General features: G+C 40.3%; 1 protein-coding gene across 8 annotated transcripts in view; it reads left to right on the forward strand.

Moving 5' to 3' along the window:
* Nucleotides 1–16,559, forward strand: part of ACBD5 (acyl-CoA binding domain containing 5) — a gene marked incomplete at both ends in the record, with an annotated part of 43,401 nt that extends 26,842 nt beyond the window's left edge. For 4 of the 8 annotated variants that reach the window (XM_080812147.1, XM_080812148.1, XM_080812149.1 and 1 more), the window contains 3 exons: nucleotides 2,606–2,805; nucleotides 8,310–8,354; nucleotides 8,683–8,796. In XM_080812147.1, the coding sequence (XP_080668273.1) occupies nucleotides 2,606–2,805; nucleotides 8,310–8,354; nucleotides 8,683–8,796 (359 nt within the window). Of the gene's footprint in view, nucleotides 1–2,605; nucleotides 2,806–8,309; nucleotides 8,355–8,682; nucleotides 8,797–13,663; nucleotides 13,747–14,605 lie in introns of those variants that run through there. The other 4 variants (XM_080812153.1, XM_080812146.1, XM_080812152.1 and 1 more) reach the window with 3 other exon arrangements.
* Nucleotides 16,560–17,139: the final 580 nt, after the last annotated feature.

Below are 17,139 nucleotides of genomic sequence, written 5' to 3' on the forward strand. Positions count from 1 at the left end.
AGAGCCTTGGATTCAAGTCCCTTCCCTTAAGCAATTTACCAAAATTGTATGTGTGAAGGGCTTCCTATTTATAACCTGACTTCACCCCACCTATAAAATACCACAACTCTGGGCAATCACAGGGGTCCATAAAGTGCCAGACCCTGAAGTTAAACTTCATGAGCTTCGCAGTAAATCTGCCTCAGCATTGAAGAAATATTATTGAGCTGTTCTTTGTCAGGCTCTGTTCTGGGTTCCTGGGGATGCTGAAGAGAACAAGACTGTCTCTCCTTCCACAGAGCTCCTGTTCTAGTAAAGGGGAGCTGACAGTGAATAAGTAAATAATTCAGATTGGTTGCAAATGGTGATAAGTGCTCCGAAAGAAAAAAAAATGAGTAACTGGGTCGAGTGGCTGGAGGTGGAGATTACTGTAACTTGCGAATGGTCTGATTGATCCTGTCTTTGTGAGGGCTGGTTTGAAAGCTAATATAGTAAAGTGAGCAGAGATGGGAGTAATTCTCTAGGGCCTTGCATAGCCACCAACAGGCCCTCACAGAATATCTTAATCTCTTTTTTTAAAAGGTTTATTTATTTATTTGACAGAGAGAGAGATCACAAGTAGGCAGAGAGGCAGGCAAAGAGAGAGAGAGAGGGAAGCAGGCACCCTGCTGAGCAGAGAGCCCGATGTGGGACTCGATCCCAGGACCCTGAGATCATGACCTGAGCCGAAGGCAGCGGCTTAACCCACTGAGCCACCCAGGCGCCCCAGAATATCTTAATGTCTTAAGGATGCAGGAAAAAAACTAAGCCTCTGACCAGATTAACCACTTTTTTCCCCCTTGTAAATTCCATACCAATAGATGAAGTTGTCCTTTCTTGAAGAAACACTTCAAAACTTACTTCCTTTTAACGCAAGAGTAGAAGTCTTCTTGAAATGGCATCAAGCACCTCAATGTTCTCTTTGGGGTTTAACCTGGCAAACAGCCCCAGTTTCATTTCTCTAACAAGACCACTTTTACAAAAACACTGCTCGATGCGAGCTTACCTTTGGGAATCCTGCTTCTGCTCCAGGGCAACGAGATAAACAGGTTCCTATTTATTGTTTAAAACAAAACGAAACTGGGCGCCTGGGTGGCTCAGTGGGTTAAAGCCTCTGCCTTTGGCTCAGGTCATGATCCCAGGGTCCTGGGATGGAGCCCCTCATCGGGCTTTCTGCTCAGCGGGGAGCCTGCTTCCCCCTCTCTCTCTCTGCCTGCCTCTCTGCCTACTTCTGATCTCTCTCTGTCAAATAAATAAATAAAAAGTCTTAAAATAAACAAACAACAACAAAAACCTCTACAAAGTTGTCATCCTTTGACCCAGTAATTCTTCTTTTTTGATTGTCTTTTTCCTAAAGAAGTCAGTAGAAATGTGGGCAAGAATTTATGTAGAAAGGCATTCATGACAGTGTAATCTATACGCACAAAAATTTGGAATCATCCTAATTATCCAAAGTTGGATAATAATTATGTAAATTACTTCATGGTCTTATGGGGAATTAATTTATGTAGCTATTGCAGTGTTTTTGAAATAAAATTTAATGATGCAGATAAATGTTGATGATTTTTTTTTAAAAGAACCCAAAATCTTGTGTTAGGGGTAACGCCAATTCTATAAATATATGTAGAGGAAAAATAACGGGTGGTTAAATAACAAAATCTTAATAGTAGTGATAAGTAGAATTTATAACAAGAAAAATACATTAAAAACCTCTTGAGAGATTTACAATGTGATGAAATAAAAAATGACCAAAAAGGAAAACATAGCTATTTAGTGTAGCTTTTAATACTCTAAAAAAGCAGTCTTCAGGGACCCCTGGGTGGCTCAGTCAGTTAAGCGTCTGCCTTCGGCTCAGGTCATGATCCCAGGGCCGTGGGATTGAGCCCCATGTCAGGCTTCTTGCTCAGCAGAGAGCCTGCTTCTCCCTCTCCCTGCTGCTGCCCCACTTGTCCTTGCTCATGGTCTCTCTCTCTCTGACAAATAAATAAAGAAAATCTTTTAAAAAAAATGCAGTCTTCAAATTTTTTCCATCTTGTTACCTTATGAGTAAGGAATTTTTGAGAATGCACCCCAAATATGTAAATTATGTGTGAATTATATGCATTTAGTCATGTACTAGTGTACTAAGTACATTATAAAACCTTAGCAAGGAAAACTTCGGGTATATCAATATAAATAGAAGCTTATGTATCTACTATTTTGCTCCCAGTATTTTGTGTACGTCCTGATTGCTTGCACTCCGCTTTGGAGATTTAGACCTCAAAGAAATAACAGAGGAAAACGAGTAAAGTGCACTGTTGCTACTTTTATAAGAATTATTTAAGACTACCTTGAGGCTCCTGGGTGGCTCAGCTGGTTGGGCGTCTGCCTTCGGCTTGCATCATGATCCCAAGATGGATCCTGAGATGGTCCTGATAGGGAGCCCGCATCGGGCTCCCTGCTCACGGAGAACCTACTTCTCCCTCTCCTCCCTGCTCATGCTCGCTCTCTCTCCAATAGATAAATAAAATCTCTATCTCAAATAGATAAATAAAATCTTAAAAAAAATAAAAAAATAAAACTCCCTTATTTTGCTCTCTTAAAATAGGGCATAGAATGCCACACATGAGCGAAGGATCCAAGGGTCGGCAAGTAGGAAGCGGAGGTGATGGGGAACGCTGGGGCTCCGACAGAGGGTCAAGAGGCAGCCTCAATGAACAGATAGCCCTTGTCCTCATGCGCTTGCAGGAGGACATGCAGAACGTCCTTCAGAGACTTCATAAACTGGAAACGCTAACAGCTTCACAGGTGAGCTTTCGAATTTGTCTTCTTTTACTGCCGATCCTGTAAAATACCATGTAAGTATAACCTGTGTTGATCAGATTTACACAAATCAATGTAATGGAATGATTAAAAATAAAAAGGCCTGGGGCGTTTGGCTGGCTCAGTCGGTAGAGGATGCAATGCTTGATCTCTGGGTTATAAGTTCAAGTCCCAGGTAGGGCAGAGAGATTACTTAAAAAAAATAAAGTAATTTTAAAAATTAAATAAAAAGGATCTACCTTTGAAAATATTGTTTACTTAAGTAAGAGCCTGACCCAGGGGTGCCTGGCTGACTCAGTCAGTAGAGCATGTGACTCCTGATCTCAGGGTTGTAAATTTGATTCCTATGTTGGGTGTAGAGATTAGTTTAAAAAAAAATCTTGAAAAAAATAAGACTGACCTGGGACACCTGGGTGGCTCAGTCGGTTAAGCATCTGCCTTTGGCTCAGGTCTTGATCACAGAGTCCTGGGATTGAGCCCCGCATCAGGCACCCTCCTCAGCATGGAGTCTTGCTTCTTCCTCTCCCTCTGCCCCTACCTCTGCTTGTGCTCTCTCTCTCTCAAATAAATAAATAAAATCTTAAAGAAAAAAAGGATTTTATTTTCAAGTAATCTGTTCATCCAACTTGGGACTTGAACCCTCAACCCCAGCATCAAGAGACCAACACTCCAATGACTAAGCCAGCCAGAGACCTCTTATCAGCTCTTTTTCTCTTATTCTTCCGATACTAAATACCCTACTTTGCCTCCAACATGGTACTGGTAATTTTACACTCGAAAAATTTTCTATTAAGTGGCACTTAGCTTTTGGGTCAGCCTTTTTAAATTTTTTTCCCCAGATATTATTTATTCATTTGTCAGAGAGAGAGAGTGAGCAAGCAAAGCAGGGGGAGTGGCAGGCAGAGGAAGAAGCAGCCCCTATTCTATGACTTTTTTAGAGTATTTTGTAAATGTTTAATGTCTCTAATGGTATTGAAATTCTGCTAAAAATCCTTTGGATATTTTTTTCTTTAGTTTTCTTTTTTATTCTTAGCTTACATAAAGCAAATAAAAAAAAGTTGCTAACATGTTAAGGACTTTTCCCCTAAAATTTGCTAATTCATTTGGATGAATAAAAGAAATAAATTGATGATAGAACTAAAGGAAACTTAGTTCAGTACCTCTAGTTCAGCAGACAAAGAAGGTGACATTAGTGGCAGAGCCAGCTCTGTAACTAAACTTTTCAGATTTCTCATGCAGTGCACTTTCCATCACAGTAAGCTGCCCGAGGTTCATTCACTCAATAAATATATTTATACATATATATTTTTTAATAAAGATTTTTTTTATTTGGCAGGGAGATAGAGAGCACAAGTAGGCAGAGTGGCAGGCAGAGGGAGAGGGAGAAGCAGGATCTCCGCTGAGCAGGGAGCCTGATGCGGGGCTTGATCCCAGGACACTGGGATCATGACCCGAGCCAAAGGCAGACGCTTCATTGAGTGAGGAACCCAGGCGCCGCATAAATATTCGTTGAATGGGTACATACCAGATACTTTTGTAGGCAGTAGACATGTAAAGGAAAGGGGAGACAGCACTATGTGGCAGAGCTTGGAACAAACTACCTGGATTCAAATCCTGGCTCTGCTGTGTGGTCTTCAGTCAGGTTTCTTTACTTCTCTGTGCCTCAGTTTCCTTATCTATAAAATGGAAATACTAGTGATGCCTGCTTCATAATGCCTGTCTCAAAGTTCAGAAGGTGAAGTAAAATGCATAGTACAGTGCCTGGAACACTCCTGTGACATTTACATATTGTCCCACGAGATGATGACTGTGACCGTAATAGCAATGATAGTAAGCCAGCTTGGTTTTTTCTTCCCTCAGGAAGTTCACAGCCTGAGAGAGGACCTCACTTAAATAATTCTCTGTCTTCCTATTTTCTTTGCAATGGTTACAGCTATCTGGGATTTTTCCTTTCAAAAATCTTTTTAAAAATTCAGTAATCCTTACTTTAATCTAGCGATAGAATGGTGAACAGAACATCTAAATATGTGAAAGCCAGTGATACTGACAAAGGTGCATTGCGCGACGAAACTTGAATCAGACTCCTGAACATTCTTTTAGGCCCATGTCTTCTCTTCTTCCATGTACAATCCGGTTTTATCAAGAACCTTGCCTAGTCAGTTTAACCAGCTGGGCTCCATCCTCCAGCGGCTCCCTGGTCATGTCTGAGATCACTCTGGCCCGACTTCAGCAACAATCCTGTTAGGTCGGTTTAGCTAGAATCTACCTTACCCCTGATGTTTCCTATTAGGAATTTTCCATCCACTGATCCCAGCCCTACTCCCTGACATGGAATTCCCCTTGCCCATGCTGCACTGGGAGTTGAGCTTCTTCTGTCTCCTCCTACCGTAGAAGCCCCTATACCCATGAGGAAGGTCCCTTGAAGAAAGTCTTCCGTACTGTGCTTTCACACGTGTCCCTGACTTTTTTTTTTTCAACAACACGTATGGATAAATACCATCAAAGCAAAAAATCACAATGCTTCTTATACAGCTAGTCCCAATGCTACTTAGATGGAAGTAAGGGTCCTTAGAAATCTTTATTTGCCTTTCAGACCCTTTATTACTTTGAAAAAAAATCCACTAATAGTTAACATTTAATAGTTCTGACTCTACTTTAGTATTTGTTAGTAATTGCTGCTTTATTTATTCTTTTTTAAAGATTTTTTATTTATTATTTATTTGACAGACAGAGATTACAAGTAGACAGAGAGCAGGCAGAGAGGAAGGGAAGCAGGCTCCCTGCAGAGCAGAGAGCCCGATGTGGGGCTCCATTCCAGGACCCTGGGATCATGACCTGAGCCGAAGGCAGAGGCGTTAACCCACTGAGCCACCCAGGCACCCCAGTCGTTGCTGCTTTAATGAAGAATAGTGTCATCACATTGGGATTTGGTCACCTCAAATTCCATTCAAAATCACACTGACTAATGTGACCTTGGTTAAGTCATTATATACCAGGGAGCCCAGTTTTATAAATCTGTCCTTTATTCTGAAGATATACCATTAAGGTAAATTCCTGGTTCAATATTGTTATGCATTGGGGTGTCTTAAGTGGTTCAGTCAGTTGAGCATCTGACTCTTGGTTTTGGCTCAGGTCATGATCTCAGGGTTGTGGGATCGAGCCCCACATCGGACTTCCTACTGGGCTCTGTGCTCAGCGGCAATCTGCTCAGCATTCACTCTCCCTCTGCCCCTCCCCACTGCCTGCTTGCGTGTGCACACTCTCCCTTTCAAATGAATAAGTAAATCTTTAAAATACAGTGTTATGCCTACAAGGTACAATTACAACTAGTATCATAAAAGATCATTACCTTGTCTGGATTCTTTCAGCACTTGCAATTTGATTATACTCTTCTTCAACACCTTGATGGTCTGTGAGGACTAATGCAATATCTGGAGGGAACTACTTTACTTTTACCTGTAGGGTAGAGTCATCCTGGGGCCTGGGGTCCTTGAGAACATATTACTTATAATAAGGAAGTGTAAAGCCTGTCTCCCCGTCACCACTTCCTGCCTTGTTTCAGCACACAGGCCTCTGTGTTGTGCCTTGAACTCGCCCACGGGCTCCCTCCCACCCTGGGTCTTTGCACTTTATTTATTTATTTATTTTTGTTTTAAAGATTGTATTTATTTATTTAACAGAGAGAGATCACAACTAGGCAGAGCAGCAGGCAGAAAGAGAGGGGGAAGCAGGCTCCCTGCCGAGCAGAGAGCCCGATGCGGGGCTTGATCCCAGGACCCTGGGACCATGACCTGAGCCAAAGACAGAGGCTTTAACCCACTGAGCCACCCAGGCGCCCTGGTCTTTGCACTTTCTGTTCCCTCTGTACAGACGATTGTTCTCTGCACCCCCCACCCCCTTAGCCACAGAGCATACAGTTTCCTTTGCTTATGTCTTTGCTCCAGTGTTAGCAAAGCCTTCCCTGATCACTCTATTTAAAATCGCGACACTCCTCCTCCAACATGTCTCATCTCCTCTCCCTGTTTTTTTTTTCTTTTTTTCCTCCCTCCTTCTCTCCCCTCCACCGTTTTATTTTTATTTATGGCATTTATAACTACCTGATATACTATTATTATTTGTATCTCATTATTATTTGTATCTCTCTATTATAGTATAAGCTCCATTAGGGCAGCAGTTTTTGTCATTTTTGCTCCCTGTTGTGTCTCTAATGCCCAGAGTAGTAACTGGTACATAATAGATGCTGAGTAAATATTTACTGAATGAATGAACTTATTAATTTTCATACCATTTTTTTAAAAGATTTTATTTATTTATTTGACAGATAGAGATCACAAGTAGGCAGAGAGGCAGGCAGAGAGAGAGAGGAAGAAGCAGGCTCCCTGCGGAGCAGAGAGCCCAATGTGGGGCTCAATCCCAGCACCCTGGGATCATGACCTGAGCCGAAGGCAGAGGCTTTAACCCACTGAGCCACCCAGGCGCCCCAATTTTCATACCATTTTTTAGAAAAGATTTTATTTATTTATTTGACAGACAGAGATCACAAGTAGGCAGAGAGGCAGGCAGAGAGAGAGGGGGAAGCAGGCTCCCCGCTGAACAGAGAGCCCGATGCGGGCCTCGATCCCGGGACCATGAGATCATGACCTGAGCTGAAGGCAGATGCTCAACCAACTGAGTCACCCAGACACCCCTCATACCATTTCTATGAAATTATAATAAATGGAGAGTCTAGAGTAATAAATTTCCAACAATTAGTGTAAGGAAACTTGTTTTCTGGGTGAGCCAAGTTGGAATATAAGTTTCCTAAATTAATTTGAAAATTTTCTGCTTAGTTTATACATCTAATTAAAAAACCGACAGTGTTTCTCCCCTCTGAAAATGTAACTATGTGAGGTGAGGAATGTGTTAATTAACTTGATTATAGTAACCATTTCACAATGTATATATGTACCAAATCATCACATATATATGTATTAATTATAGCTCAAATTGTATCTTAATAAAGCTGGAAAAAATTTAAAAACAAACCTACAACATTAACAGTTCATTTCTCATATTTATCGTACCTCCTGTGGTATAACTTAACATGAATTTTCAAAACAGATCTTCGGATATGATTTATAATTTTCATAATAATCAAGGCTGTGGTTCTCAGATATGTTTGTAAATTGGTAATTTTTTTTAAATTAAAGAATAAGAAAAATTGACTAGGTAATTTAATAACAGTATAAAAGAAGTAATGGTTTAGATTAGTTTGAGGTTTTATTTTGATAATTTTATATAATTTTAACTATAAATATAAAATGTCAAAGGTGTTAATTTGGCTAGTAATTTAGGGACCTTGTTATTTGGCCAGTATGTGTTCCAGGACAATCAAAGCATGGTTCGCAGAATGAACTAATATTTCAGCCTTTAAAAAAATAGGAAATAGAAAAATTACTATTTTTTTCCCATTTTTGTCAAAGCTGAATCACTTTCATTTGTATTTATAGGCAAAATCATCAACATTACAGAGCAGTAATCAGCCTCCCTCACAGGTAAGAAATTCTTTTCTTAAATCTAAGTCCCAGGGTTTCAAATAACTTAAAACAAATTTAGATTATACGAGGTTCTTAAAGTATTCCAAATGAAATCTACCCTGAAGAACTTTGAAGTAAAACTATTTGCTGTGTGTTTAAGTCTAAAGTACTCCTGAAAGTCTGCTTACTGAATTATGCTCTAAGATACAGAATATCTCCCTTCTGTTTAGCAGGACTGAGGTTTGTTATTAAGTTTTCTATTTTCAAAACTAGGAAATATCTATGTTTTTATGTTTATACATGCAATGTGTAATAGACTTGTGACCAGCTTATTTTATTTTCTCAGAGACCATCTTGGTGGCCCTTTGAGATGTCTCCTGGTGCATTAACTTTTGCTATCATATGGCCTTTTATTGCCCAGTGGTTGGTGCATTTATATTATCAAAGAAGGAGAAGGTAATTTAGTTTTATAATTGACAATAGTGTGCAGAGTCTTAAAGTGTATAGCAGACAGAGCTTTTAATATCGGTGAAGAGGATAGCTCCATATGGATATTTTGTCATACTGAACATTCTGTACCAATCCTGAGACCCAAACTATCTTGGAAATGATATCTAGTGGATTTCTAGGTATCTGTTACGCTTAAAAGAAAATTAAAGTCTGATGCTTATTTTGACCCTTTGCTAACATTAAAGGATTATAGACAATGGGTAGGGAGACAAATAATGCCTGTATGCATTATTTCATTTCATTTCAGAAGATTTTTAGCCTGGTGGTTGACTATCTAGAAATAGAAATTTTTCTTTTCTTTTCTTTTTTTTTTTTTAAAGATTTTATTTATTTATTTGACATACGGAGATCACAAGTAGGCAGAGAAGCAGGCAGAGAGAGAGGAGGAAGCAGACTCCCCACTGAGCAGAGAGCCCGATGCGGGATTCCATCCCAGGACTACGGGATCATGACCTGAGCCGAAGGCAGAGGCTTTAACCCACTGAGCCACCCAGGCGCCCCTAGAAATAGAGATTTTTCTAACTTGAGGGCCAAAATTCCAGTTTGGGATGCCAGGAGATGCCTCAAATAGGTCTGAGAACATACTGGGACCCTTGAAAGAACTCTTAAGATTGTCTAGGTTAGGAATAACCTGAGGCTCAATCTCTTGGGTTCAAGAAAATCCTTAAAGCATTTTTTTGGAGACACTATGTAAACTGAATTACTTCACATGGGTGGGCATATAGACCATCGCTTAAGCCACTCCTGGCCTTACTTCCTTTTTGGTGTTTTCATCACCATTTCCCATTAAGTAACAACAGACAGGGGAGAAGAAATAGGATATTTGATCATTTTCAGTGCTGTCTAAAATATGTGCAGTCAAAACCCATTTTTAAAAATCTATAAGTTTAAATAATTATGGGTATGTTGTTCTTCTACCAAAGAACCCAGCTCCCTAGTTAACTGTTAACTGTACTTGCTACCAAAAGCCGAAACGAGGGGCGCCTGGGTGGCTCAGTGGGTTAAAGCCTCTGCCTTCGGCTCAGGTCATGATCCCAGGGTCCTGGGATCAGGCCCCGTATCGGGCTCTCCGCTCGGCGGGGAGTCTGCTTCCTCCCCTCTCTCTGCCTGCCTCTCTGCCTGCTTGTGATCTCTCTCTCTCAAATAAATAAATAAAATCTTTAAAAAAAGAAAAAAAAGCCGAAACGAGACATCTGCCCTTCTCTTCTCTGAAAAGGATAAGCAGCACACTAGTTAGTGTTAAGTGCTCCCGTGATAATATGTGATGGCAGAGAAACCAAAATGCATCGGGGTTTGGGTGAATCCTTTCAGTCTTCCTGCTTTCTGCTTACGTTAAGACAGTTTGACTTATGTTCATAAGAGAACTAAAGAAGTTCCGTGGTACATTCACGTTCTTGGAATATGCACGCCCACTTGAAAAAAACTTGAGTCGGAGTTCAGAAACAAAAACTGCTCTTACGATGTTATTTACCTCTTTTCTAAGTCATTTGTATAGATGTCATTTAAGCTGTGTGGAAGGTGGGTGTCAGGGTTCCATAAACCTTAGTCTAAGTCCTTTCTTTTCTTCGTTTCACACATTTTACATCTCCCGTGATGGTTGGGTTTAGTGATACACTGTGTTTTTTTGTTTCGTTTTAAGATTTTATTTAGCAACAGAGAGAGCATGGGGGTGGTGCAGGCAGAGGGAGAGAGAGAAGCAGGCTCTCCACTGAGCAGGGAGCCTGACATGGGGCTTGATCCCAGGACCCTGAGATCATGACCAAAGCTGAAGGCAGATGCTTAACCAACTGAGCCACCCAGGTGCCCCTCACACAGTGTTTTAAATTTTAATTTCCCTTATAAATGAAGGGAAAAAGAACTCAGCCTCAGCAGGACACAGTGGCACTAAAGTTAGGTGTTGACATATTTTGCAATGTATTTCAAAGTGCCTTTTCATGTTTCCTTTGTTGAAAGTTGAGGATTGGAGAGTAGAGGAATTTGGCACAAGACAAAAACCCTGAAGCTTACTTGGGTTAATAATTTGTCTTATGCTTAACTTTGTAATAGCTCGTCACTTTTCTAAAGACAGAAAAAGCAATGACTTTGCTTCAGCTGTCACCAGAAACTATAGTTTTTCTGTAAGCATTTTTTTAAGATCCTCCTTACTGGTAGACATCTACACCATTTCTTGTAAGTATCCCTTTCAGTTGCTTCCAGATGTCTCTGAATGGAGAAACTCTCCCTGTTTTTAATACTCTACTTTGTTATTGTTGAATCTTCATCAAGTTTTCAATGCGTTAAGTGTTTGGTCCTTCCAAATTACCAATGACTTACACTGCGCAACTGCATTCTGATGAGATAGTTGTTGTTGTTTAAGATTTGTTTATTTGAGAGAGAGAGTGCACAGAGGGGAGGGGCAGAGGGAGAAAGAGAATCTCAAGCAGACTCCCAACTGAGCACAGAGTCTGACTTGGGCCAGTTGATCCCAGACCCTGAGATCCTGACCTGAGCCAAAATCAAGTCTCTGATGCTCAACTGACTGAGCCACCCAGGTGCTCCCGATGAGATAGTGTTTTACCTATTTGTTTATATAAGTAACAAATTAACTGGGGTTGGAGGTAGAAACATTGATATGCAAATATGTTTCAGCCTTGAGGGGACTTAGACATCTTTTCATCTGAAAGTGTGTAGCAATTTTTAATCTGACAGTTACAGGAATGAAAAATAGAAAACAGTGTGTATGGTTTGGAGGAGATGGGTTCTGTGTTAGAGATGAGGAGAAAGATCCAGAAATCCAGTTAGAGTCGCAAAGGTGTGGAAAGGAGTGGGTGTGCCCTATTCATAATAGGGAACTCCCTGTGCCTCGACCTCTCAGACAGTGTCTGGCATGGAGTGGGTTCTCAGTAAACGTGTGCAGAGTGCTTGGCTGAATGCCCACTATTTGTAGGAGTTCACATTGAAGTACTATATGATACAGAAAGCTTTGTTTTATTTATTTATTTATTTATTAAAAAACATTTTTTTCCATTTTATTTAATAAATAGGCATCTGGGTACAGGCACTCTGAGAATGTTCCATATATATTTAAAATAAGCAGCTATTTGTGGTAAGCTTTTTGAAAAGATGTTTTCTTTTCCTTTTTTTTTTAAAATATTTTAATTATTTATTTGACAGAGAGAGAGATCACAAGTTGGCAGAGAGGCAGGCATAGAGGTGGGGGGTGGGGAAGCAGGCTCCCTGCTGAGCAGAGAGCCCGATGCGGGACTCGATCCCAGGACCCTGAGATCAGGACCCCAGCCGAAGGCAGAGGCCCAACCCGCTGAGCCACCCAGGCACCCCGAAAAAATGTTTTCTTTCATTAAAGTAGTGTGTGAGGTCCACTGCTTGATTTTCTTTTCTCCCCAGTATAGACAAATCTAAATTCAAAGTAAATTGCTCACAGGGTGCCTGGGTGGCTCAGTCTGTTAAGCGTCTGCCTTTGGCTCAGGTCATCACAGGGGGTCCTGGAATCGAGTGCCGCTTCAGGCTCCCTGCTCAGCAGGGAGACTGGTCTTCCTCTCCCTCTGCCTGCCACCCCCCTGCTTATGCACCCTCTCTCTCAAATAAATAAAATCTTAAAAAAAAAAAGGTATATTGCTTGCATTATCACTCTGCAGTGAATCAAGAAAAAAAAAAACAAAAAAAAGGCATTTTTTCTGAATGTGGTATGAACAGTAGTACCTGTAGACTTGTTCAGAAGTTGGCCCTGTGGAGCCTCCTGTTTTTCTGCCTCTTCGCAGGTCCCCGGCCTGACCATTCTAGTAAAATTATCCCGAGTAAAATACTAAAAGCCACCCTACTAAGTCCAAAAGACTACTCTTGAGCTATTACTTTGAAGGGAAGGATGTTTGTAACCACTTTTCTTTATCATTCTGCTAGGTCCATAAATACACATATAGATTTTTTGGAGCACTGAGCTTTCAGTAGAGAGGTTCTAGAAACAGAGTAGGTGTAGGGAGGATCTCTGCATGAACACTCTTCAGGTGGAGCTCAGGGCAGTTGGTCCTGCCTGGAAAAGTCAGGCTTCTGCTTCCGAGGCGGGGAGAGGACCTCATCAGTTCTGCTGAGCAGATCCTTGAGTGGGCAGGGCGAAAGGCATGATGTTTCCCTCTACCCTTAATCAGTTGTTTTCTGTAACTTTTCTTCTCTTATCACACCATATCCTACATTTTGCAATTTCATTTAAAAAGAAAAAAGGACACAAAGATCTCAGGAAGAGCCTTGAAAAACATTCTAAAGTTCTGAAAATACTGATGGCGATTTGTGTCTATTTCCTTATTACAGGACAAGATTGAGGGTTCAGAGAGTTGTGTGCTTTTTTGTAAATCTGCAAAGGATTTTGTTTAGTAACCTATATCACATGGGTTCTTAGTAAGTGTTGCTAACTGTTCATGCACCTTCCTGCTAACGTTTCGCTAAAGCCTCCCTCAGGGCGTTAGTCTTTGGAACCAACCCGCAATTCTGGGGGCGCCTGGGTGGCTCAGTCAGTTAAGCATCTGCCTTCAGCTCGGGTCATGATCTCAGGGTCCTGGGATCCAGCCGCAGCCCCACTTTGGGCTCTTTGCTCAGCGGGGAGTCTGCTTCTCCCTCTCCCTTTGCGCCTCCCCCCAGTTCAGGCATGCACATGCTCTCTCTCTCTCTCTTTCTCAAATAAAGAAATAAAATCTTCAAGAAAAAAAAAGGGCCACGCACAATTCTATTCTGGCTCCAGGGGCCTTTTTCCCCCCTTCATGCCTTGAGGGCTCTCTTTATGTTATGTGAAAATTGATCTGATTATTTAAAATGTCATGCCCGCCAAGGAAGTATACCTACGAGACTTTCTACAGAAGATAAAGGATGATGGTATTATCTAAAATATCACTCCCGCCAAGGAGTTGCATAAGAGCATTTCTCCTGAGGTAAGGAATGAATGTGTGTTGAGAACGTTTCAGGCGTTTTGGCATCTTGAGTTCTGGGGAGGGAAGAGAGATTTCATAGCTGTGGGACCTTTCTCAGACTTCAGATCATACATGAATTGTTTCGTCTCGTGCTAATAAGTCTACCCTTCTCTAGTCACTCATTCACTCTGCTATCAATAAAACTGTCATATTATACCTTCCAAATTGTTAATTTTTATGTCTCCCCCTGACCCCCAGGCTAACCTGAGAGCTTTTTTGAAAGTTGAGAGCCTGACTCATTTATGTTTGAATCCCCAGTGCTTGGCACGGTGCCTGGAAAGTAACAGACACAAAATATATGTTGATTTTTTTAAAAAAGATTTTTATTTACTTATTTGACAGAGAGAGAGAGTGCATAAGTAGGGGGAGCGGCAGTAAGAGGGAGAGGGAGAAACAGGCTCCCCGCTGGGCAGAGTGCCCTGTCCGGGACTTGATTCTAGGACCCTGGGATCATGACCTGAGCTGAGGGCAGACGCTTAACTAGCTGAGCCCCCTAGGAGCCCCAGTATGTGTTGATTAAATGAATAGTCTAGGTTATACATCTATCAGGCTTTTGTAATCTTACTCAGCTTTTTTGTTTCACAGCGTTTGCAAGTTATAATTCCCAAAACTCTGAATTGCATTAAACCAACTTAGAAAAGGATGAGAAGTAATTTCTTAAGGACTGTTGGGAATTTTATGGTTTGCTACTGAATGTGAATATTATTATATGTGATTGCTAAGAGAATTCTCTGGCATGGATGTGTTTTGTATTCAGGTTGCACTTATATTCATAGGACATTGGTTTTTACTTTCTTTTTAAAGAAAACTGAACTGAAGAAAATGGTATTTTACCCAAGAAGACTACTGGGCCTGAATGACCTCAGAATGAAATGGAATGTGGAACTCATGAGAAATCTCAGTTTGTGATGATTACACTTCATTTTGTCATCCAATAGTTTGGTTTGTGTACATATATACATATATATATTTTGCACTACACAAATGATAACATTTTAAGGACTAATATTGCTGATACTTGAATAATTAATCTCAACTAGGTTATAAGTAGCATACATAGATTTGCCCTACCCTTGAACTTGAAGGACATTAAATTATTAATTATTGTTTGGTAACATGTTTACCTGATTATCTCCCATAGAGAACTATAAGCTGCTTTTCCAAGGTACAGTTGTGATAATGAGATGAGATTTATAACTGGATATTTTTAATTTTCTAAATTAACTATGAGGAAGAATGCAAACCAGCCGTGAATTTCAAATGAGATTAAATCAACTTTCTATCTTAGTCACTGAATTGCCATGCCAAGGAGTAGAAAACTGCTGGAAGAATCTTCTCCACATCCAGTCTGTGGGCTGCCCCTAATCTCTCCTGGGCATTCATAGTGCTGACTTAGTGTTCAGGCATCGTTATTACAGAGTAGAGCCCTACGTACAAGGCTTACTTTTTACACATGAACACAAACTAGACATTACCTGCTGACAGGAATGATGAAGAATTGGCTTCAAGTAGGTCTGAAAGTATACTCTGAGCCTGTAGATCATTGATAAGATTTTATTCAATCATATACATTTATTCCTTTGTAATCGCTTTTCTTTAACTGAGGATATCTTGTTTCTGCTTCATAGGGTGCTTTGAAATATAAATGAAAACTTATTTATACTGTTTTTACAAAGGTCAAAAAGGAAACACATGAAAATCACTTTTCTGCAACTGGCAAACTACACAGACGGGACTCTTAACCTCCTAGTGCCTCCGTTTTTCCTTCGGGGTATAATATTTGAGATACACCTATTTCACAGGGGTGATGGAAGGATTTGCAAGCTGGCAGGCTATGTGCTTCCATATGAGTAGGGTACATCCAACTAATGTAAACTTAAATGTCCCCCCACCCCATTTAGACTAAAAAGACTGTAATTTAGATCCGTGAAGGCTTTGTTTGGAATCACTCTTCCTGTAAACCTTCCAAAACTCCACTCATTTAGATGTACCTTGTACTGTAAAGATGTCTCTCATTCAAAGGCATAGTAGCAAATAATTTTTAAGCATTCTTGGTATGTATGATGTTGGGTTAAGCATCGTGTGTTCAGAGTGTTTTCAATAAGAAAGTAATCCATCCCTAGGATAGAGGGTGGTTCTCTGTTTGCTTGAAGAAAAAAGTATAAGAATACAATTTGCTTTCCCCAGACTCTTTTTCCTTATTTTGTTTTTCATGTAACTTGGTGTTTTTTATTTTTCAATCATATCTTGATTAAAATGCATCTATCTAAAGGGATTACTAATATTTGCTTTTTAAAAACTGTTCTCTAGTTATTTAGGGAAAAAAATGAAGCAAGTAACTGAATTATATGTAAAAACAAGATATAGACCTGTGGATCAGGGATTATTTTCAAAAATTAGATTATCAATTTGGTATCAGAAAATGGTGGCTTTTCTCGTTAGTAAATAAATTAACTAAATGTAAATTAAGAATGTAAGCATTTGTGATTCATTACAGGCAGTGGGAGGTGACTAACTCCTAGGGATAACCATTTGTATCCTATTCCAAAGTCTTATTTTATAGTTTGAACAGCACTTTGCACACAGTTCTTGTATATAGAAGTAAAGATGTAATTATAGGATATAGCGTTACTGCTTTGTTTAACAAGAACCTCATTTAAAATTTTAAATTGACAGCTGGTATTTTTTTAATGATCTACTTCTTTTCTGTTTCTTTATTGTAAAACTACGTTAAAAATAAAAGGTTAATGAGAAATGTCATGGTTTTTATCGCTTGTTACTGGGAATTCATAGAGAGTAATCATGCCCTTTCACAATAGAGCCATGCTATTACATACAATTTTATAAAAGTCCAAAAGTGGGATAAAGCAGAACTCCTTTAGTCATGTGGTTGAGAGTATTATTGATCCAGTCAAAATCTTAGTTTCCATTCTTTGACCAAATGGATAGCTTCCCCCAGCCACTCAGTGCACCTGTACTCAGCCAAGGTATCTTAAATATAAACAGTTGGTCCTGGGTGGAATATTTTGAGAAGATTTGTGGTTTTTTGGTGGGTTCTTTTTTCTCTAAAGATTTTATTTATTCATTTGAGAGAAAGAGCACAAATGGGGAGTTGGGGGAGAAAGAGAAACAGACTCCCTGGAGAGCAGGGAGCCCCAGTGCGGGGCTCAGTCCCAGGACCCTGGAATCACAACCCAAGATGAAGGCAGATGCCTAACCAACTGAGCCACCCAGACACCCCTGTGTTTGTTTTTTAAAGATTTTATTCATTTATTTGATAGAGTGAGAGAGAGAGAGCATCAGCAGGGGGAGGGGGAGAAGCAGATTCTTGGGGGTCC

This window comes from Martes martes, assembly GCF_963455335.1.
Source record: "Martes martes genome assembly, chromosome: 8".
In the NCBI taxonomy this organism is placed as follows: domain Eukaryota; kingdom Metazoa; phylum Chordata; class Mammalia; order Carnivora; family Mustelidae; genus Martes; species Martes martes.